Source organism: Lepus europaeus, chromosome 23, assembly GCF_033115175.1.
Source record: "Lepus europaeus isolate LE1 chromosome 23, mLepTim1.pri, whole genome shotgun sequence".
NCBI lineage: Eukaryota > Metazoa > Chordata > Mammalia > Lagomorpha > Leporidae > Lepus > Lepus europaeus.
The window spans coordinates 6,997,082-7,019,237 of record NC_084849.1 but is presented as its reverse complement, the minus strand read 5'-3'; the positions used below and the strand labels follow the sequence as shown (position 1 = coordinate 7,019,237).

The window sequence follows — 22,156 nt, the reverse complement described above, 5'->3', positions numbered from 1 at the left end:
CCCTGGAGTTTGAGGTGTCTGTCTGTTGCAAAAACCCAAATATATAAAGTGATTTTGTAAGAGCAAGTGCTCTGGCTGAAGTGAAAACTGCATGGGGGAAGAGGAAGAGACACCAGGGCTGTAGGCACAGATAACGCCGTGTGCGGCCACAGCACGAAGGCGGCTGCTTGTTTCAAGTCAGAAGGAAAGGTTTCACCAGAAACCAACCCTGACGGCAGCTTGGTCTCGGACTTCCAGCCTCCAGACCTGAGAAAACCGTTTGAGCCACCAAACATAAAAATGTTGGGTGTGGCAGTGACAGGCCTAATATTTATCTCCTTCCCATCATTGTTCCCGAGATGCTTTCCCAGAACCCGAGGCTTGAGGAACACACATTGGGAAGTGTGGCCTTCAAGTCTTGTCCTGCCGTGCCCCCAACACAGTGAACAGCAGTTTCCTGGGCTGAGTGGCAGTGGGGCCTCCTCACTGAAGCTTCTCCCACTCACCCTGCACCCTGTGCACCAGGACCTGCCCCTGTCTGGGAGCAGGGAGGGCTGGGCAGAGCCTGTGTAGAGCTCCCCACTGCCCCCCAGAGAAGATTGAGACACTGCATTTTGCAACATTCCCCTAAGACAGCCTTACTTCTGCAGAGATCCTGGATGTGGCTGGAGTAGCTTTGGGTTCTTCATCCCTTAGCTTCTCCTTCTCAGACTGGCCTGCACTCCACCATCAACAGCTGGGCTTGGGAAACTCCCCTGGAGATTCTGATTCAGGTTGGTCAGGGTCTGTCTCTGGAATCCCTAACATGCACCCCAGGCACTCACGCTGGCAGTTAAGAGCACAGTCCCTTCAATTTCACTTTTACTGACATTTTTAATACAGGAGATAACACACTCTCATGGTTGCCAATACAACAGTGAGAAGCTGGACCCCCAGTCGGGCTCCCCATTGATACCAGTGTATTGTATTCCCAGCTAATGATGTTCTACACCCAAACAAACACACACACTCTCCCCCACCACCCCTACCCCCACCCCTCTGTACTTGAAAGAGCAGACAGACCCAAGTTTAAGCCCAAGACTAGCATGGTGGCTTGTGAACCTCCCTAAACCTCAATTTCCTTTTCTCAAATTGTACCGATAGGGCTGGTGCTGTGGCATAAAAGGCTAAGCCTATGCCTGCAGTGCAGGCATCCCATATGGACGCTGGTTCGAGTCCTGGCTGCTCCACTTCTGATCCAGTTCCCTGTTAATATGCCTAGGAAAGCAATGGAAGATGGCCCAAGTGTTTGGGCCTCAATGCCTGCGTAGGAGACCCAGAATAAAGCTCGTGGCTCCTGGCTTTGGCCTGGCCCAGCCCTAACTGTTGCAGCTATTAGGAGAGTGAACCAGTGGATGGAAAACCTCTCTGTGACTCTTCTCGCTCTGTATCTCTGCCTTTGAAATAAATAAATAAAAACTTTTTTAAAAAATTAAATGGCACTAATAACAGCAAGACACCTTGCAGATGGCTGTCACAAGGCAGGGGGCCTGCCAAGCTGTCAGCACAGAGCCTGGCGCAGAGTGAGCTCCGTATCTGGTGAGTTACTGTTGATGCTACATCCCAGGGTGGCCAAGAACATAAGCCTAGGGCCAGGCCACCTGGCCTAGGGAGCACCGAGAACCTCCGGGTCAGCCTTTTTTGAGCCTTTTCTGAGAGCTGGGCACTCACTGAGGACTGAAGGACTTCGCCAACAGTACTTCAGGGTTCCTGGAGTGCGATACTGTCAGTTTTGGGCCGAATGGTTCTTTTTTTATTATTTGTTATTTATTTATTTTTAAAGATTTATTTATTTGAAAGAGTTACAGAGAGAGAGATCTTCCATCCACTGGTTCACTTCTCAAATGGCTGCAAAGGCTACGGTTGGGCCATGCTGAGGCCAAGAGCCAGGAGCTTCTGGGTTTCCCACATGGGTGCAGGGACCCAAGAACTTGGGCCATCTTCCACTGCTTTTCCTGACACATTAGCAGAGAGCTGGATTTAAAAAAAAAAAAAAAAAACTTCTAAAAAATTGTGTTTATATTTATTTGAAAGGCAGAGACACAGAGATCTTCCTTCTGTTGGTTCACTCCCCAGATGCCCCCAACAGCTGGGACTGCACCAGGCCAAAGCCCGGAACCAGGAACTCAATCTGGGTCTTCCACGTAGGTGCCAGTGGCCCCAGGACTTGACCCAGCACTTGCTGCCTCTTAAGCAAGAAGTCGGATTGGGAGTAAAGGCAGGACTCAAACCCAGGCACTCCAATGTGGGATACAGGTATCCCCAGTGGGATCTTAACTGCTGCACCAAAGCTCACCCTTTTATGGCGTCCTTATATTGTCGCATGTTTAGCAGCATCTCCAGCCTCTACCCACTAGATCCCGGTGACATTCCACTATTTGTGACAACCAAAAACATCCCCACACATTGCTAGATGTGGCCAAGGAGCTGGAGTGGGGAATGGGCAAAATGGTTAAGAACCATTGCCTTGTTGGACGGTCACAGCTGCTAACCACAGTAAACCCGGGTGGTAAGTATAATATCGTCCCATGTTACCAGCAAGGAAACCAGGGAGACGGGATTAGGGCGACATTCCCAAGAGCAAATGGCCAGGTCTGGGATTCCCTCGCCAGCAATGTGACCCACGTGCAGCAGCCCCTCTCATCTCAGGAGTGTAGGGTGGACGAGAACCCTGCAGAGCCCTTCCCAGGTATCCGGTCCACAGGTAACCTCAGTGCATGCTGCTCAGCAGCATCACACCTGTTAGCAAAGCCTCAGGGGGCAGGCGTCTGGCACAGCAGTCAGGACTAAACCTGGGACGCCTGCATCCCATATCAGAGTGCCTGGGTTCAAGTCCTAGCTCCACTCCCAGTTCCAGCTTCCTGCTCACGCACGTGGGAAGCTAGTGGATGATGGCTCAACCACTAGAGGCCCTGCCACGCATGTGGGAGACCCAGATGGAGCTCCTGGCTGCTGGCTTCGGCCTAGTGCAACCCTAGCTCATTTTCTCTCTCTCTCTCTCTCCCTCCCTGCCTCCCTCCCTCTCCTTTTGCCTTTCAAATAAATAAGTCCTAAAAAAAAAGAAGAAGAAAAAGAGCAAGCCCAGGGCTTCACCCCAGATGATTAGATGGGAATCCTTGAACAGTTGTGGCTTTTGAAGCTTATACAAGGTCAGGAGCCCCTGTGCTAGGCTGAGAAGCCAGGTCAGGTCCTAATCTCAAATTCTGGTGGCCAGGGTGTTGAGGAGCAAGCTCACTCTCCTCTTTGGGCTAACTCAGAGGTCAGAGACCTGGAGTCACCTACCCTCCCCCCAAGCTAAAGCCATGCAGCCTGGGGACCTCTTTCCTGTTCTCCACCTGAACTCCCACTGCTCCCCTCACACTCGACCTCGCACCACAGGCCCCCGCCTAAGCCACGGGTTCTTCTTTATTCTCATGTGCTCTGGGTTGAGGTCATAGCACAAAGGTCATCATGAGAGGGTTCCCAAGGCCAGCCTGGGGGAGACTCAGTGGCCTCTTACTAGCCAAGCACGGCCCAGTGCTGGAGGAGCAAGGTGCCCTCTGAGGGTGCCAAGGGCGTGCCCAAAGTTGCTGCTCCCTCCTCCAGCAGGAGCCCCACCGGTCTGAGCAGCTGGGTGACACAGGCTTGCTTGTCCTGAAGCCTTGGCATTCTCTGCAGGAGTGAGGGGGTGGCGGGAGCTGGCGTTTGGATGTTGCTGTGCCACAGCCACCTCCCTACACCCTTATTCACACCCAGCCGGGAGAGGCAGGGGCTGACCCCAGGGAAAGAGGTGCACATGGAGGTTGGCACTGAAGGCCTCACTCAAGGACATTTAGGAACCAGCGGGTTCCCTGACTCCAGCCGCTGTGCCCCACCCAGCAGGCCCTGTGTGAGACCCAGACGTTCCAAGCAGGTCTGGCAGGAAAATGGGTTTTAAAGGGAAGGAACCCAAGAGGACCTGCTGCACTGCAGGAGGCGAGAAACCTGCCCTCTCCAGTCCTGCCCCACCCCCCAGCCCTTTGGAGATCCCAGGGAATCTGTGTGTTGTTCCAGGAGCTGTCTCAGCCACGACACAGCGGGGCAGGCATGCCCACCCCTCACCTGGCATCACTCTCCTTCCTCTTCCTCTGTCTTCTTGAACATGGCCAAGGCTTCCTCCAGCACACCGTCAGGGTCTAGAACTTTGATCTGGAGGGAATACCAGGGGGCTGGTTTGGGAGCGTGGAAGGCCCAGGCTGCCAATCTCAGGGGCAGCTTCCCAACTCCCCACTTCCCCTGGGATGCCCTGACTGAAAACAAAACCATGTCTGTTCTCCAGCTGGGAGAGGCTGGGCAGGGCCAGCACTGCTGGTTTCTGTTTCTCTCTGGGTGTGGCTCCAGGACCCTGGTGAGGGCTGCCCACCTCAGGAATGGGGAACTGGGTGGGCTGTGGGGCCTCATCACGGCCGAAGTCGATCATGGTGCCACATTTGGCCACGTCGTCTACCCAGAAGCCTTCAAACAGCTGACCGTGGTCCAGGTAGAAGAAACGCCCATGTCCGTTCTTCATGCCTCTCTGCCAGTAGCCCTCGTAGCGGTTCCCGCTCTCTGGGAAAGGACAGTGGGTGTGGCTGCTGCATTCACCAGGCCAGGCTGACCCTCCACCACCATGGAGAAGACTGCCCTGGGACCTACCGGCAGGTGTCAAAACCACACCAGGCCCTGTGCAAATAAGCCTCCGTTAACCTTCACAGTAACCCCAGGAAGTAGGTACATTTCATTTTTATCCTGACTTATGGATGAGGACAACCAAGTGCAGGTTAAGCCAATCACCCAAGGCCTACCCACTGCTAGGAAGAGCTCGGGCCAGGATCTGATCCCAGGCAGGCTGGAGAAAGGATACCCTTGGAGCTCTCCCTGCACCCAGGCATTGTGAAGTGGAGACTGAGGCGCCCACAGGCAAAGCAACTTGCCCAAGGTTCTACCTCTCATGCTGTGAAGGGAAGGAAGAGGGTGCTAAAAATAAGGAGGTGTGCTCTGGGTGGAGTGGACAGAGAAGGCCTCTGAGGAGGGGACAAGCAACGTCGTAGGGAAAAGCATTGCAGAAACAGGGAAGAGCAGTGCCACAGTGCTGTGGGAGGAACTGCAAGTTAGTAAGGCCAGAACCAAAGGGAGTCCGAGGGAAGGCAGGGGGGAGGGGAAGTTGGAGGCTGAGCCCCAAAGGCCACAGGAAGGGCTGGGCCCCAGCCTGAGGGCCACAGGGAGAACAGAGCGTGATAAGATTGGCTTTCTGCTCTGGAAAGCCCAGGGCATGGCTGAGTCCGGACAGGACAGTTTCTCCGTTTCTCCCTGACGGCTCTTCCCGCTCCCTCTGGCCGGGACCTGGCTCCTCTGCCCGCAGGTCTCTGTTCAGCGTGCAAACACCTCTTCTAAGAGTCATTCCTTGGCCTTGTGTCAAGCTAAACAGCCCTGCCCCCAGCTCCTTCCCCACTTCCCAGCACACCTTCCTGTTTTCCAAGGAGAATTCCTTAGCACTTGTGACCCACAACTAACAGCCTGTCTGACCTTGCGGGAGTGACTTCACCTCTTGGGTCAGTTCATTGTACCCTACAGGATGCTTTATGAGGATTAAATGTGTTCAGTACTGTTGATTGCTGTCACTGTAAGAAATCGTCTTACTGGGGATGGCGCTGTGGCGTAGTAGGTTAAGCCGCCGCCTGCAATGCCGGCATCCCATATGGGTACTGGTTCAGGTCCCAGCTGCTCCACTTCCTATCTAGCTCTCTGCTAATGTGCCTGGGAAAGCAGTGGAAGATGGCCCAAGCGCTTGGACCCCTGCACCCACAGCGAGAGACCTGGAAGAAGCTCCTGGTTATGGCTTCAGCCTGGCCCAACCCGGGTTATTGCAGTCATTTGGGGAGTGAACCAGCAGATGGAAGATCTTGCTCTCTCTATTTCTCCCCACCCCCTTGCTCTCTCTCAACTCTGCTTCTCAGGCAAATAAAATAAATCTTTTTTAAAAAAGAAAGAGAGAAAGGAAGAAAATAATTGTATCATCAAGGGAGGCCTGGGCATCTCTTTGACCTTATCCCAGGTCAGGCAAGGCCAGGCAGGCCCCCAAAGAGGGGCGGTGCCAGTCGCACAGGGCATGGCCAGCCAGGTCCCAGGGGTGGGGCGGAGCCAGTGGCACAGGGCATGGCCAGCCAGGTCCCAGGGGTGGGGCGGAGCCAGTCGCACAGGGCGTGGCCAGCCAGGTCCCAGGGGTGGGCGGAGCCAGTCGCACAGGGCGTGGCCAGCCAGGTCCCAGGGGTGGGGCGGGGCCAGCGGGACGGGGGCGGGGCACTCACTTAACCGCAGCATTCCCTCTCCTTCGTGCTTGTCGTCCCACCACTGGCCCTCGTAGATGTCGCCGTTGCTGTAGTACATGCGGCCCCACCCACTGCGCTGGTCGCCACACCACTCACCCTCGTAATACTCCTTGGGTCCGTAAAACTGGATTCCATAGCCCTGGAAGCAAGAAGATGTCCAGGTCTGTGGCGGCCCACCTTATTCCAGGCGGGAGCCACTCGCAGGAGCTTCCTCCCGGCTTCCTCCCTGGGCCCTGCACCCCAGGGGAGGGTTGCCCCTCCAAAGATGACCCCAGGCTGTCTATCTCTGCCTCTGCTGCCGCCTCCAGGTAGCCCACCATCACTCCTCCTTGTGGGTTCTCACTGCTGCCCATGCATGGAAGCCAGGGGACCTTAAACCAACCTCTGATCTAGTTGCCCCACCCCCACCCTATCCCCAGGGACTCTGACCCCATTAGAGTCTCACAGAATCAGATCAGAGCTAAGGGTTTTCTTCCTAGAAAGATGAACATAAACCCCATACTGAGCGTCTACCCAAGGGGAAGCCAGACTCCCTGCAAACGAGGAGCTTATGTTAAGCAGCCCAAAGTCTACACTCAGAATTCTGGGCCAGTGTTGTGATTAAAGGGTAAAATCCTTGCTTGCCATGCCAGCATCCCATATGGGTGCAGGTTAGTATTCCTGCTGCTCTACTTAAAATCCAGCTCCTGGCCGGCGCCACAGCTCAATAGGCTAATCCTCCGCCTTGCGGCGCTGGCACACCGGGTTCTAGTCCCGGTTAGGGCGCCGGATTCTATCCAGGTTGCCCCTCTTCCAGGCCAGCTCTCTGCTATGGCCCGGGAAGGCAGTGGAGGATGGCCCAAGTGTTTGGGCTCTGCACCCCATGGGAGACCAGGAGAAGCACCTGGCTCCTGCCTTTGGATCAGCACAGTGCGCCGGCCACAGCACGCCAGCCGAGGCGGCCATTGGAGGGTGAACCAACGGCAAAGGAAGACCTTTCTCTCTCTCTCTCACTGTCCACTCTGCCTGTCAAAAAAGAAAAAAAAAAAATTCCTCTCTCTCTCTGACTCTGACTTTGAAATAAATAAAACCTTAAGAAAAAAAAAAAAAATCCAGCTCCCTGCTAATGTGCCTGGGAAAGCAGTGGAAGATGACCCAAGTGCTTGGGCCCCTGCACCAACATGGGAGACCCAGAAGAAGCTCCTGGCTCCTGGCTTTGGCCTGGACCAGTTCCGGCCATTGTGGCCATTTAGGGAGTGAATCAGTGGATGGAAGATCTCTCTTTCTCTCTGTCTCCCTCTCTCTCTGTAATGCTGCCTTTCAAATAAATAATTCTTTGGAGGAGGGGAGTATTAACTTATTTGAGAGGCAGAGAGAGCTCCCGTTTCCTGGCTTACTCCCCAAAAGCTCAAGAGAGCCGAGCCCTGCAGCAGCCAGGATCTGGGAACTCAGTCTCCACAGCGGGTGGCAGGAGCCCAGTCTCTCCTGCTGCCTCCCAGGGTGTGCAGGAAGCTCGAGCAGGAGCTGGAGACTCAAAGCTAGGTACTCCCATGCAGGATCTGGCATCTTGCTGCGGCTTGGCCTCGGTGCCCATATGGGATGCCGGCACTGCAGGCAGAGGTTTAGCCTACGATGCCACAGTACTAACCCTCAACTAGCAACTTTTGGTGTAGCCCCCTACAGGAAGCTTGCCTCGAATTTCCAAGGCTAAGCCTAATGATCCCCCTGTAGACAACCTGTGAAAACCTCTATTCTAACACCAAGTCATATGTAAAGGCTTATCTTAGGCATTCTCTCCCACTGGCCAATAAGCAATTTTAGAACAGAAAACATGAAGACCTAGGCTCTACCCCTTGCCAACTGTCTGATCCCAGGCCAGGCACTCCACCTCTCCGAGCTGTTCTCAGCAGTAAAAGGAAGATGGTCTTGAGTGTTAACTGGAGTATCACCGTGGCTGTTGCTAAATACCTGTTGCCACGGCCCAGAGGGTGTTCGAGAGTAACTAAGAGCATCTGTCCGCAGTTGGGTCATGGGCGCCTCTCAGGACCCTCCCCTCTCATCCTGTGGCCAAGGGTGTGGCCTCTGCTTTCTTCCCCACTTTTATTCCCTTCCCCCACCACTTTACCCAGGCCCAGCAGAAGGGGGATTCTCAGGAGCCCAGAGAAAAGAAAGCCAGGAAATGCAGGCTGGGGGTGGGGGCTGAAGAAGGAGCCCTCTCCTTACAAGCCTGGCAGCTCGGTAGCCACAGGGTTTCCTGGGCTCCTCCCTGGGCCCTCTCCACTGGCTTCCTGTTTCCTGGGTTTTGTTCTGAGAAGTCTGGACTGTACCCCCACCCCTTCAGTCTCCCATCCTCACATAACCCTGTACTTTCCCTGGTAGAAACCCTCTTCCCTTTTTCCCACACCTCTCTGACTGCTACTCTGACACCCACCTGTTCACACTCACACATACACACACATTCATACACTCATACACACCTATGTATACACATGTGCTCATTCACACATGTTCACAGTACACACATGCTCACACTCATAAATTCATACACTCGCACATGTGTGCTCACGTACATGCTCACTCTTACACACTCAAACACACATGCACACAGCCACACACTCACCGATTTCTTGTTGTTCTTCCACCAGCCCGAGTAAACTCTCTGGTACTTTCCTGTCTCTTGGTCAGGAAGGCTGAGGGTGCCGTAGCCATCTCGCTTCCCGTACTTCCAGTCCCCCTCGTAGATGGCTCCTTTCTTCTTCCAGAACTGGGTTCCTTTCCCTGGTGACACACAGAGGGGGTCACACAGCTCCTGGGTTTTCCTCCCTCCCAGCAGATGTGCATTACCCTGGGGCAGGGAAGGGGGTCCCTGCCCCTAACAGGATGGTCCTCCAGGGTGGGGACAGGATCTTGTCCTCATCTCTAGACCCCAGAACCAAGAAAAGTTCCATTTCTACAAACAGGGTTTCCCTAGCCTTCTGCCCTGAAGCCAGAAGAACACAGTAAACACCAGACAGAAACGCACCCTCACTGCTGCACCTTTACCACTTTCAAAAATGTTTATTTATGGGGCTGGCGCTGTTGTGTAGCGGGTAAAGCCGCAGCCTGCAGTGCCGGCATCCCATATGGTGTTGGTTAGAGTCCTGGCTACTCCACTTCCAATCCAGCTCTCTGCTATGGCCTGGGAAAGCAGTAGAAGATGGCCCAAGTCCTTGGGCCCCTGCACATGTGTGGGAGACCCAGAAGAAGCTCCTGGCTACTGCCTTCTGATCTGATTGGCGCAGCTCCAGCCATTGCAGCCATCTGGGGAGTAAACCAGCAGATGGAAGATCTCTCTCTCTCTCTCTGCCTCCCCTTCTCTCTCTGTGTAACTCTGACTTTCAAATAAATAAATAAATCTTTAAAAATGTTTATTTATTTCTTTGAAAGACAAAAAGAGATCTTTCAGTCACCGGTTCACTCCCCAAATACTCATAACAGACAGGACCTGGGCCAGGCTGAAGCCAGGAGCCAGAAACTCCATCCTGGCCTCCCCACATGGGTGGGAAGGGGCCCAAGCACTTGAATCATCAGCTGCTGCCTCCCAAGCTGCATTAGCAGGAAGTTGGATAAGAAGTGGAGGAGCTGAGATTTCAGCCCACACTCCAAGATGGGAGGTGGGCATTCAAAGTGGTGGTAGAACCTGGTGTACCACAATGCCTGCCCCATCAGCTTCACCGCCTAATAGTGCTGCATGGAGACTACAGATGGCCACATGTTCCGAATATTTTCTTCAATTCTCCGAAACAGACAGGGAGTCCTAATCCTCATCCTGCACTCCCACCTTCCAGGTTGCCCTCCAGCCCCTAGAATTTCCATGACGTCCCTGGGACCTGCCAGCCATGCTCCTGCCTCAAGGCCTTCTTATTTCTCCAGATATTCACTCACTCTCTTCCTCCTGTACACCTGTGTCCGTTCTCACATTCTCCACGAGGCCCAGCCAAGCCACCTAAAACTACAACCCTTATAGCCCTCTGTTTGTTTTCACATAACAGGTAATTCTTCATGTCCTCTATTGTCTATTGTCTGTCTCCGAACCCGGAAGGGCACAGACTGGTCTGTTTCATTCACTGCCCTGCATAACAGTGTCTGGCATATCATAGGTGATTAATATTTGTTAATCAATAAACACAGGGCAGGCATTGTGGTGCCGTGGGTAAAGCCACAGCTTGGGATGCCTGCATCCTGTATCAGAGCGCTGGTTTGAGTCCCAGCTGCTCCACTTCCTGATCTGGGTCCCTGCTAAAGAGCCTGGGAAGCAGGGGATGATGGCTCAGGTACTTGAGTTCCTTGCATCCATGTGGGAGACTTGGATGGAGTTCCTGGCTCCTGGCTTCAGCCATAGCTGCAGGCATTTGGAGAGTGAACCAGCAGATAGAAGGCCCATCTCTTTCTCTTTCTCTCTCTCTCTCTCTCTCCCTCTCTCTGACACTATGCCTTTCAAGTAAATAAATCTTAAAAAACAAAACAAAAAATGAATAAAACACAGATTGAGTATCCCTAATCCAGAAATCTGAAATTCAAAATACTCAAAATCTGAAACTTTCAGGGTGCTGACATGACACCACATGTGGAAAATTTCACACCTGACTTCAGGTGACAGATCATAATCAAAATGCAGGTGAACGGGGTCAGCACCGCAGCTCACTTGGCTAATCCTCTGCCTGCACCGCCAGCACCCCAGGTTCTAGTCCCGGTCGGGGTGCCGGATTCTGTCCCGGTTGCTCCTTTTCCAGCCCAGCTCTCTGCTGTGGCCCGGGAAGGCAGTGGAGGATGGCCCAAGTGCTTGGGCCCCTGCACCCACATGGGAGACTAGGAGGAAGCACTTGGCTCCTGACTTTGGATCGGCCCAGCGCACCAGCCGTAGCGGCCATTTGGGGGGTGAACCAATGGAAGGAAGACCTTTCTCTCTGTCTCTCTCTCTCTCACTGTATAACTCTGCCTGTCCAAAAAAAAAAAAAAAAAAAGTGCAGGTGAACTAAAAATATGGTTTAGGCTATGTGTATAGGCTACATATGAAATATTAATTAACTTCCTGTTGAGACTTGTATATGGGCAAATATTCCCCCCAAAAAACTGAAACCAAATCCACTTTTAGTTCCAAGTGTTTCAGACAAGTGCTATTTGTGGAGTACCCACGTGGGCCAATTCATGCTTTGGATCTTGGTAGCCCAGGAATAAATCTGACATTGTCCCTAGGAGTTCACAGGGCCTCAGATTCCTCTTCTGAAAAACGGAGTTGAGGCCTGTGCTGTGGCTCAGCAGGTTAAGGCATCGCAGACAATTATTAGAGCACCTCACTCATATGTAGAAGCCAAAAAGTCACACTTGTAGAAAAAGAGAGCAGAATGGTGGCTACCAGGGCCTGAAGAGTGGAGGGAACGGGGAGATGACAGTCAGAGGGTACAGACTTGCTGTTATACACAAGTCAGTTCTGGAGCCTACCGCACAACATGGTGACCATCAATCATCACATCATGGTGGGCGCTTGAAATCCACCAGGTGAGTAGATTTGGTTGTTGGAAACTTAAAGAAGTGCTTTAAATTTTATATAAATTTAAATTTTATCTTTATTTGAAAGGCAGAGAGATAGAGACAGAGGCAGAGAAACAGAGACAGAGATTGTCCATGTACTAGTTTGCTCCCCAAATGCCTGCAAGAATTGGGGTTGGGCCAGGCTGAAGCCAGGAGTCAGGAGCATCTTCCAGGTCTCCCATGTGGATGCAAGGGCCAAGAACCCAAAACTCAACCCAGGTTTGCCAAGTGGGTGGCAGGCACCCACATAACTGCACAACCTGTCTTCCCTGCCCTCCCACATGCCACCCCTCTGGCCTGCTTTCCCTCACTTTGTCCAGTGCCCCTGGCCTCCTTTGCTCCCGCTGTTCCTCCATCCTGGAATGCTGCTCCCTGCAAAGCTCCACTCGGCTGACTCTCTCACCTCCCAGTCCTGGCTCAGAACTGAAGTGAATCCACCCTAGTTAATTTTAGCACCGCTAACACACCATCTTATTTCGTCAACAAGCCTCTTGCCTCACTGCTGAATCTACGTAGTATGGTCCCTGGCACACAGTAGGAGCTCGAGAACTGCTGTGGCGTCAGTGTGAGTTGGGTTCTTCCTAAGTCATGGACGCACCATTTGTTCAGCCGTATCAAGCTGTACATGTCAGGAATGGTGGGGATACAGCCAGGGCTGACCAAGGCCCCTCCACTTAAGTCATTTACTATCTGCCTCTGGGATAAAGGCCAAACTCACCGCAGCCCATGAGGCCGTATATGGCTGGCCCTGGCCTCCTCTCCCTCACTGCTCCAGCCACACTGGCTTCCAGTCAGGTCCCGGAACAAGCCTCCTCCCTCTAACACTCTGCAGCATCCTCTCGTTCTGTCTCCTCTGGCCAGAGGCACAGCCCTCTGCCCGGCTAACTCATCCTCACTCTTTTGGGCTCAGTCCAAACGTGGCCCCTTGGGCTTTCACATGTTCTCACAGCCCCTCCCTGTGCCCCTTCACACCCTGACACCACCATTTCCAGCTACTTCCCATCTCGGAGCCCTGGCAGATTCCCTGCAAAACTGGAAGCTTCCTGAGGGTTGGGATCATGCCAGATGCCCAGTGCAGAGCCTGCCAGTGGCTGGGAGATTGTTAAGTTTGTGGAAGGAATGAGCCAGGCCACCTGTGCTCGCCCTGCCTAGGGACTCTCCTAACCACTTCCAATCTTTTTTTTTTTTTAAGACTTTTTTATTTATTTGAAAGAGTTACACAGAGACAGAAAGAGAGGCAGAGAGAGAGGTCTTCCATCTGCTGGTTCACTCCCCAATTGGCTGCAACAGCTGGAGCTGCACTGATCTGAAGCCAGAGGCAAGGAGCTTTTTCCAGTTTTCCCACACGGGTGCAGTGGCCCAAGGACTTGGGCCATCTTCTACTGCTTTCCCAGGCCATGGCAGAGAGCTGGATTGGAAGTGGGGCAGCTGGGACTCAAACCAGCACCCATATGGGATGCTGGCACTGCAGGTGGTGGCTTTACCCGCTACTTCACACCGGCAGCCCCCCAATCTGCTTTTTTTTTTTTTTTTCTTTTTTGACAGGCAGAGTGGATAGTGAGAGAGAGACAGAGAAAAGTCTTCCTTTTTGCTGTTGGTTCACCCTCCAATGGCTGCTGTGGCCGGTGCATCTCGCTGATCCAAAGCCAGGAGCCAGGTGCTTCTTCTGGTCTCCCATGCAGGTGCAGGGCCCAAGGACTTGGGCCATCCTCCACTGCACTCCCGGGCCATAGCAGAGAGCTGGCCTGGAAGAGGGGCAACCGGGATAGAATCCAGCGCCCCGACCGGGACTAGAACCCGGTATGCCGGCGCCGCAAGGCGGAGGATTAGCCTGTTAAGCCACGGCGCCAGCCCCAATCTGCTTTTGCCACAGCACCTTCAACTTGGTCAGAGGCATGTCTTGGGGAGAGAAGGCCTTGAGAGGCCCAAAAGTTCTGTGTCCACACCTCCAGGGTCTGAGGGGAAGCAGGACTCAAACAGAAGGCACACAGATCAGCCCACACTGTGGGATCCCAGCTGGGGAAGCCAAGATCCAGAGAATGGGAACGGATCTGCCTGAAGCCTCCCAACGACTCAGTGGCAGAGCCAGGTTCAGAACGTCAGTGTCCTGACCCCAGTCCAGGGCACCGCCCACCCCACACACTACCCGCAAAAAATGAACACATGCAGGCATCTTTAACCGCATACAGTTCGGAGCAGCCAGAGTCATGCTTTTTTTTTGACAGGCAGAGTGGACAGTCAGAGAGAGAGACAGAAAGAAAGGTCTTCCTTTGCCGTTGGTTCACCCTCCATGGCCGCCAAGGCCAGTGCGCTGCAGCCGGCGCACCGCGCTGATCCGAAGCCAGGAGCCAGGTGCTTATCCTGGTCTCCCATGGGATGCAGGGCCCAAGCACTTGGACCATCCTCCACTGCATTCCCGGGCCACAGCAGAGAGCTGGCCTGGAAGAGGGTCAATCAGGACAGAATCCGGTGCCCCGACCGGGACTAGAACCCGGTGTGCCGGCGCCGCAAGACGGAGGATTAGCCTATTGAGCTGCGGCGTCGGCCAGAGTCATGCTTTTAAGGAGGACCTGAGGGGGAGTGTCTTGCCTCATACTGGGTGGGGTCAGCTTTGGAGGGCATCTTGGACAAAGAAAGTTTTTGAGTAGTGACCCCTGCCACACACAGCCCTAAAAGAACATGCTAGAAGTTCCCTTTCTGCACAGACTGTGGACTATGCATTTGAAAGACATTGCCCCTTATTGTTACAAACAAGTATTATTATTATTATTATTTATTTTTTTGACAGGCAGAGTTAGACAGAGAGAGACAGAGAGAAAGGTCTTCCTTTGCCGTTGGTTCACCCCCCAAAATGGCCGCTATGGCTGGCGCGCAGCGGCCTGCGCGTTGTGCTGATCCAAAGCCAGGAGCCAGGTGCTTCCTCCTAGTCTCCCATGCAGGTGCAGGGCCCAAGCACTTGGGTCATCCTCTACTGCACTCCCAGGCCACAGCAGAGAGCTGGACTGGAAGAGGAGCAACCGGGACAGAATCCAGTGCCCCAACTGGAACTAGAACCCGGGGTGCCAGCACCGCAGATGGAGGATTAGCCAAGTGAGCCATGGCGTTGGCCACAAACACGTATTATTTCCACCCTCCCCCCTTTTAGAAAGATTTATGGGGCCAGGGTTGTAGCATAGTAGGTTAAGTCTCTGCCTGCAGTGCCGCCATCCCATATGAGTGCCAGTTCATGTCCTGGCTGCTCTACTTCCGATCCAGCTCTGTGCTAATGGCCTGGGAAAGCAGTGGAAGATGGCCCAAATGTTTGGGCTCCTGCACCCATGTGGGAGACTCAGGAGAAGTTCCTGGATCCTGGCTTCAGATCAGTCCAGCTCTGGCTGTTGCAGCCATTTAGGGAATGAACTAGCAAATGGAAGATCTCTGTCTCTGCCTCTCAATCCAGATTTCCCACATAGGTGGCAGGGACCCAAGTACCTGAGCCATGAACTACTGCCTCCCAGTGTGTGCATTAGAAGTAAACTGAGGGGCCAGAGCCGTGGCACAGTAGGTTAATCCTCCACCTGCGGCGCTGTCATCCCATATAGGTTCTGGTTCTAGTTCTGGCTGCTCTTCTTCCAATCCTATTCTCTGCTATGGCCAGGGAAAGCAGTAGAAGATGGCCCAAGTGCTTAGGTCTCTGCACCCACATAGGAGATCTGGAAGAATCTTCTGGCTTTGGATAGGCCCAGCTCCAGCTGTTGTGGCCATTTGGGGAGCGAACCATTGGATGGAAGATCTTTCTGTCTCTCCCTCTCTCCAGCAGGTGGAAGATCTTTCTCTCTGTCTCTCCCTCTATCTGTAATGCTACCTCTCAAATAAATAATAAATGAAATCTTTAATAATAAAAAGAAGTAAACTGGAATCTGGAGTGGAACTGACATTGTTTCTCTCTCTCTCTCTCAAAGATTTATTTATTTATTTGAAAGGTAAGAGTTACAGAGAGGGAGAAGCAGAGAGAGAGAGAGAGAGAGAGAGGTCTTCCATCCACTGGTTCACTCCCCAGATGGCTGCAATGGCCATAGCTGTGCCGATCTGAAGCCAGGAGCCAGGAGCTTCTTCTGTGTCTCCCATGCAGCACTGCTTTCCCAGGCTACAGCAGAGAGCTGGATTGGAAGTGGAGCAGCCAGGACTTGAACCAGTGCCCATATACCCATATGGGATGCCAGCACTGCAGGCGGCAGCTTTACCCACTATGCCACAGCGCCAGCCCCTGAAACTGGCATTTGAAACCAGGCACTCCAATATGAGATGCAGGGGTCCTGACTGGAGTCTCTATGCCAGAAGTCCCGCCTCCCACCATATTCCCATTTTACAGCTGGGAAAGTGGAGGCTCAGAGTGGCTCAAGGTCATAGTTGGCAGAACTGGGATTCTAACCCAGGTTCATGGACTTCAAAGCACTTAACCCAGGGAGTCAAAAGAGAAGAGTGGTTAAGAGCATAGATCTGGAACAAGACCAGAGTGAGCAGCAGTGTCAAGCTTTTGAATAAAAGCTCATTTTTTTGTTAGTGTCACCAGAACCCTCCTCGCCCCCTGGTGGTCAGAACTGAGGCCAGCCCAGTGGCCCCATCAGTCACATGGGAGCCCCGGTTACTTCTGGGGGGCACAGAGGGCTCCTGCTGGCTGTCCCCAGAGCATTGGGTCTGAGTCTGAAGCCTCAGATCTTAGTTGCAAGCTGGTTTCCAGGAAGCGGGTGGTTCCTTTTCCTCCGCAGAGCACTGCCCAGCACCACACTTGGCTCAGGGCTCAGAGTGACTGGCTAGTCTCCACAGTCCAGGTTGCAGGCTGGCTTCCCAAGCCCCCTTGTCCTCTGCTGTTCCCAAGACTTTCTTTCAGCTAAAGTCGGGGCCAAGGTGGGTTCCAGAACCACTGCCCACGGAGACTCTGGTTGATCTGGGCCAGCACTCATCTCTCAGGAAAGTCTTGGGGACTCTTCTTACATCTCTCTTTTTTTATTTATTTTTTATTTTTTTATTTTTTTTGGACAGGTAGAGTTATAGACAGCGAGCGAGAGAGAGACAGAGACAGAGACAAAGGTCTTCCTTCCATTGGTTCACTCCCCAAATGGCCACTACAGCCGGAGCTGCACCAATCCAAAGCCAGGAGCCAGGTACCTCTTCCTGGTCTCCCATGCGGGTGCAGGACCCCAAACACTTGGGCCATCCTCCACTGCCTTCCCAGGCCACAGCAGAGAGCTGGACTGGAAGAGGAGCAACCGGGACCAGAACCCGGCGCCCATATGGGATGCCGGCACCGCAGGCGGAGGATTAACCAAGTGAGCCATGGCACCAGCCTCTTACATCTCTAATGAGCTCTGCACACTGCTTTCTTGGTCCTGGTTGCCCACACTGACCGCCGGATCCCCTGAGGCTCCCCGCTCACCATGTTTCATGTTGTCCTTCCACTCGCCCACATAGTGGTCTCCGTTCACCGCGAACACCTGGTGCCTCAGTCCGTTCTTCTGGGCCTTCCGGTCCCACTCCTTCCACAGGGTCTCTGACTTCTTTGGACACTTGGAGATTGGCATGTTGGCTGCTTCTGCAGGGCCACAAGGTGCTGGCAAAGGGGTAGGGACATCAGAGGTTCAGTGTACCTCATATAATGCCAGGATCCTGGGAATTCCTGGGGAGGCACCTGTCTGAGCTCAAGTGGGTTGAGTCATGTGTGTTCTGAGTCCCCAGGGCAGGTGAGCAGCCCTTGGTGGGGATCCTGCTGCGCTGGACTGGCCCTGAGCTGTCCTCTCCTGGCTTCTCCTGGGGCCCCCTAAGGGGGAAGGGGTCTGATGGCACAATCACTTGGGAACCCAGGGAGACCAGCAGGAACCAGGGTTTGTGATGGCATCAAGGAGAAACTGCTCTCAGACACCTATTTAATAACTGGGATGACCACTTAAAATGGTCACTGACTCTAAGGCTATAGGAACCCACAGCAATAAGGGCTGGGCAGTGGCTAGTACTGGATCCATGCCAGGAGAGCTGGACTGGAGTCAGATGCCCAGTGCATGGAGCAGAAACAGCACTGGCTCAATGCCTGGCACTGTAGTTCCCTGGGTCCTGCCTCATCTACCTGGTGATAGGACAATGGCAGTGCTCAGGGACTGCCTTTGCAGGAAATTGGGAGCTATTGGGAGAGCCTGCCAATCAAGCTGCTGCCTCTGGGGTGGCAAACTGTCCAGTTTTGCCCAGCACTGAGGGACCCTGGACTTTTGGTGCTAAAATGGACAGTCCCAGGCATACCAGGTGACCACCCCTCTGCCTCTGACCTCTACTTAGCCACTCTACCCCATCAGTTGGTTAGCGTTTATTTTTATTTTTATTTTTAAAAATGTATTTGAAAGAGTTACAGAAAGGGAGAGAAAAAGAGATTTTTCCGGCTGGCGCCGTGGCTCAATAGGCTAATCCTCCACCTTGCAGCACTGGCACAGCGGGTTCTAGTCCCGGTCGGGGCACCGGATTCTGTCCCGGTTGCCCCTCTTCCAGGCCAGCTCTCTGCTGTGGCCCAGGAGTGCAATGGAGGATGGCCCAAGTGCTTGGGCCCTGCACCCCATGGGAGACCAGGAGAAGCACCTGGCTCCTGCCTTTGGATCAGCGCGCCGGCCGCGGCAGCCATTGGAGGGTGAACCAACGGCAGAGGAAGACCTTTCTCTCTGTCTCTCTCTCTCTCACTGTCCACTCTGCCTGTCAAAAAAAAAAAAAGAAAAAGAAAAAGAAAAAGATTTTTTATCTGCTGGTTTAATCCCCAAATGGCTGCAACTGCCAAGGTTGGGCCAGGCAGGAGCCAGGAGCTTCCTCCATGGGTGGCAGTGGCCCAAGCACTTGGGCCATGTTCTGTTCCCTAGGCCATTAGCAGGGAGCTGGATTAGCGGTGGAATATCCAGGACATGAACCAGTACCCATATGGGATGCTGGCACTACAGGTGGTGGCTTTACCTGCTACTCCATAATGCCGGCTCCAGTTAGGTTTTTCCACTGGCCCAGCTCTGCCTGATGGAGTTACAGAGGGGCTAGGTAGTGGTCCAGGGCCTTCTCTGAGTCTTGGAGCCCTGATTTGTGCTTCTCACATCCTTAGGACCTCCACTGCAGACATCCGTGTCCATCTGTCTATCTCCATTGAGCTTGTGTAAGGTGATACAGTCTTCAAATCTTAATCCTTGCTTCTCCTCAGCGATACTGCCATCTTCCTCCGTGGGCCCTGGGGCTCCACACACACACTTCCATCAAACCTGAGCCAGTAGCAAGCATAAGGGACTGGCTGATCACAAAGACAGCCTCCTCATATCAGCCCCAGAGGGTTCCAGAACAGGGTGTCCCAGGCATCTACCCACCCAGAGCCAGTTTCCCAGGCCTGCCACCTTAGATGGGCTTCCGCTAGGTTTGCTGCCCTGCTGACACTGTTTTTAACACTTTCTGGGAAAAAAAAAGGACCACTTTTATATTTTGTACCAAACCCCACACTTCAGGTAGCTGGCTCTGCACGCAGCTTTAGTCACTGGATTACAGGGAAGTGTGGAGTCCCAGGGAGGGGCTGGGATGGGGAGAGGGAGCATGGAGAGCTGGACAGTGGTGTGGGTCTTGCTCCTGGCAGGATACTGGAGTTGCCAATCTGTACTTGTAGCAGTCCTTGCATGTTCTCTGACACGGCAGTTGTGGTCACATAGTCTGCTGGAGATGCCCGTGACCGGCATCTGTGGCCATTCCGCCTCTGCTCCTCAATGGAGCATCATCTCCTTCCTCTCCTGCATACCCAGTGCCTGGCACATAGTAGGCCCTCAGCCAGGCACAGCCAAGCAGGCTCTGACTTGGATGCTTTTCTCTCCTGCTCTTCCCCCTCCTCCCCTTCCCCTACACTGGGGGTCCATGCTCTATAAAACCTGGCTACAGGGAGGCCTCCGGTAGTCTGACCAGGCTCTGGGACCTGTACCACATCTGGTTCTGACAAATTTTGATGATCATACATAGGAACAGGGCAAGTCACTTCAGGGAAAGAAAACACCATGAGCAAAAGCTGGAAGCAGGGAAACAGGCTCAGGTCCTAAACTGTATGTGGTTGTGTATGCAACAAAACACCAATAGAGCCAATGTACGTCTTAGGTGAATGCTGTGGCCCATAGTAGGCTGGGATGGGAGGTCTCTGTTAGAAAGAGGAGTTGGGGCAGGGGCTGTGGTACAGCCTGCATCCTGTGTCTGAGTCCCAACTACTCTGCTTCCAACTCAGCTCTCTGCTAATGGGCCTGGGAAGCAGTGCATGATGGCTCAAGCACTTGAGTCCCTGCCACCCAGACTGACTTCCTGGCTCCTGGCTTCAGCCTGGTCCAGCCCTGGCTGTTGCAGCCATTTGGTGAGTGAAGCAGTAGATGGCTTCTCTGTCACTCTAACTTTCAAATGAGTAAATAAATCTTTAAAAAAAAAAAAAGAGAGATTAGGGGCTGGTGCTGTGGCACAGCGGGTTAAAGCCCTGGCCTGAAGCACAGGCTTCCCATATGGGTGCCGGTTCTAGTCCCGGCTGCTCCTCTTCCGATCCAGCTCTCTGCTGTGGCCTGGGAAAGCAGTAGAAGATGGCCCAAATCCTTGGGCCCCTGTACCCACATGGGAGACCTGGAAGAATCTCCTGGCTCCTGGCTTTGGATCAGTGAGCTCTGGTCGTTGCGGCCATCTGGGGACTGAGCCAGGGGATGGAAGACCTCTTTCTCAGTCTCTAACTCTCTCTGTAACTCTGTCTTTCAAATAAATAAAATCTTTAAAAGAGAGAGAGAGATTAGCAAAAGTTACAAGACGTATTAATGCCATATTAGTCCCAGGCTGACACTTTCTCCTTGGCTTACTTGGAGCTTTAAGACAACCCAGACATCACTTTCTTACATGTCACTGCGTGTTACTTAACGCTGCACCCGAAAACACACACACATACAGCCAGCCGTCCCACACTTTCGGGGACAACATCGGCTCTACCGGAGTGGAGGCTGCTGTCTAACCTGTCAAAAATAAAAATAAAATAAAATAAAATAAAAAAAAAAAACAAACAAAACAGAGCTGTTGACAGAAAAAGAAAACCCTGCAAAGCTGGGCGGGACCCTTCCCGGTTGTGTGGATGCGAAATAACAATCAGGACTACCGCGAAGGGTGGACGGGGTAGGGCTAGGAGCTTTGGGGCCGTCCCGAGCCCAGGCCCACCTGTGCTCGCTCACCTGTGGGCCGCGGCCTTCCAGCACCCCCCAGCCGACAGCGCGCGCGCCGCTGGCCGGGTCCCGCCAGGGTCGCTGTGGTAACGCGCCAGGCCGCCAAGCCGTCGGCAGTGCCCGCCCCTTCCTGCCGAGGCCCGGCAGCCGCCACATTTGAAAGGCAAACCGGCTTGGCGCCCGCTTCTAGTCCTGAGAGCGTTTGAGGGACGCCCTGCGGAGCCCCAGGCCTGCACGCTGCCTGCACATGGCGCTGGCACGAGTCGGCGGCAGGCCCTCCTCGGCCCACAGCCTCCGCCCGCGTTCTCGGCTCCTCACCAGCTCTGCCTGGCTTCCCTGCTGTTCCAGGAAGCTGGGCTGCTTCCTGCAGCAGGGCCAGTGCCAGGACGCCTCTTCCTCCAGGGAGCAGCCCGGACCACCCGTCCTGCCTTCCGGATGTCCGCTTCTCAGTGTGGACTTCCTGGAACGGCCTGATGGACAATCGGAATTTCCATACCTGCTTGCCAACCCTCGCTCCTGTTTCATGTTCTCTTTCAGCACTTGGCGCCAAAATCCACGTGCACGCGCGCGCGCGCACACGTTATTTATGGCCTCTTTGAAGACAAAGATTTTGTTCCTTCCAATTTTTCATTGTCGACAAAAACGTTCAAACACACAGTAAAACGTAGCTACAACGAACACCTGTCACCACCCCTGCCTATATTCCACGACTAACGGGCTAGCGCCACGTGCGGGGCAGAAATGTCCGGTTTTTCACTGCTGTCTCCGGAGGATCTAGATGTCCGGCACGTGCTCCCTGCTTGTTTCTCACGGGGATGGCGCGCTCAGGTGCTGAGGGGAAGGGAGCAAGCAGGCTCTCCAGGCCCCGTGACGGAGGCCGTTTCCCGCCCAGGCGATGGGCTGCGCGCTCCTGGGGAGGTGGTCCCCCTGCTGCCCAGAAGCAGCTCTGACTGGCCCCAAGCTGCAGCACCCGCCACAGCCCGGGCGCACGGCGGGCGCTGTGGACACCAGGGTGCCTAGGGAAGCTGACCTTCCGCCCCTCTCTCCACAGAT

At 53.8% G+C, this 22,156-nt stretch overlaps 1 protein-coding gene across 7 annotated transcripts in view; it reads right to left on the bottom strand.

Moving 5' to 3' along the window:
- MORN3 (MORN repeat containing 3) overlaps positions 1 to 22,156 on the bottom strand; it is a 25,073-nt gene extending 2,917 nt beyond the window's left edge. For 2 of the 7 annotated variants that reach the window (XM_062182668.1, XM_062182667.1), the window contains exons 1-6: positions 21,600 to 22,153; positions 17,311 to 17,484; positions 8,944 to 9,101; positions 6,324 to 6,483; positions 4,400 to 4,584; positions 4,099 to 4,185 (exon numbers count right to left, since the gene is read on the bottom strand). In XM_062182668.1, the coding sequence (XP_062038652.1) occupies positions 4,105 to 4,185; positions 4,400 to 4,584; positions 6,324 to 6,483; positions 8,944 to 9,101; positions 17,311 to 17,455 (729 nt within the window). In that variant the 5' untranslated portion in view covers positions 17,456 to 17,484; positions 21,600 to 22,153 and the 3' untranslated portion in view covers positions 4,099 to 4,104. The other 5 variants (XM_062182669.1, XM_062182670.1, XM_062182665.1 and 2 more) reach the window with 5 other exon arrangements.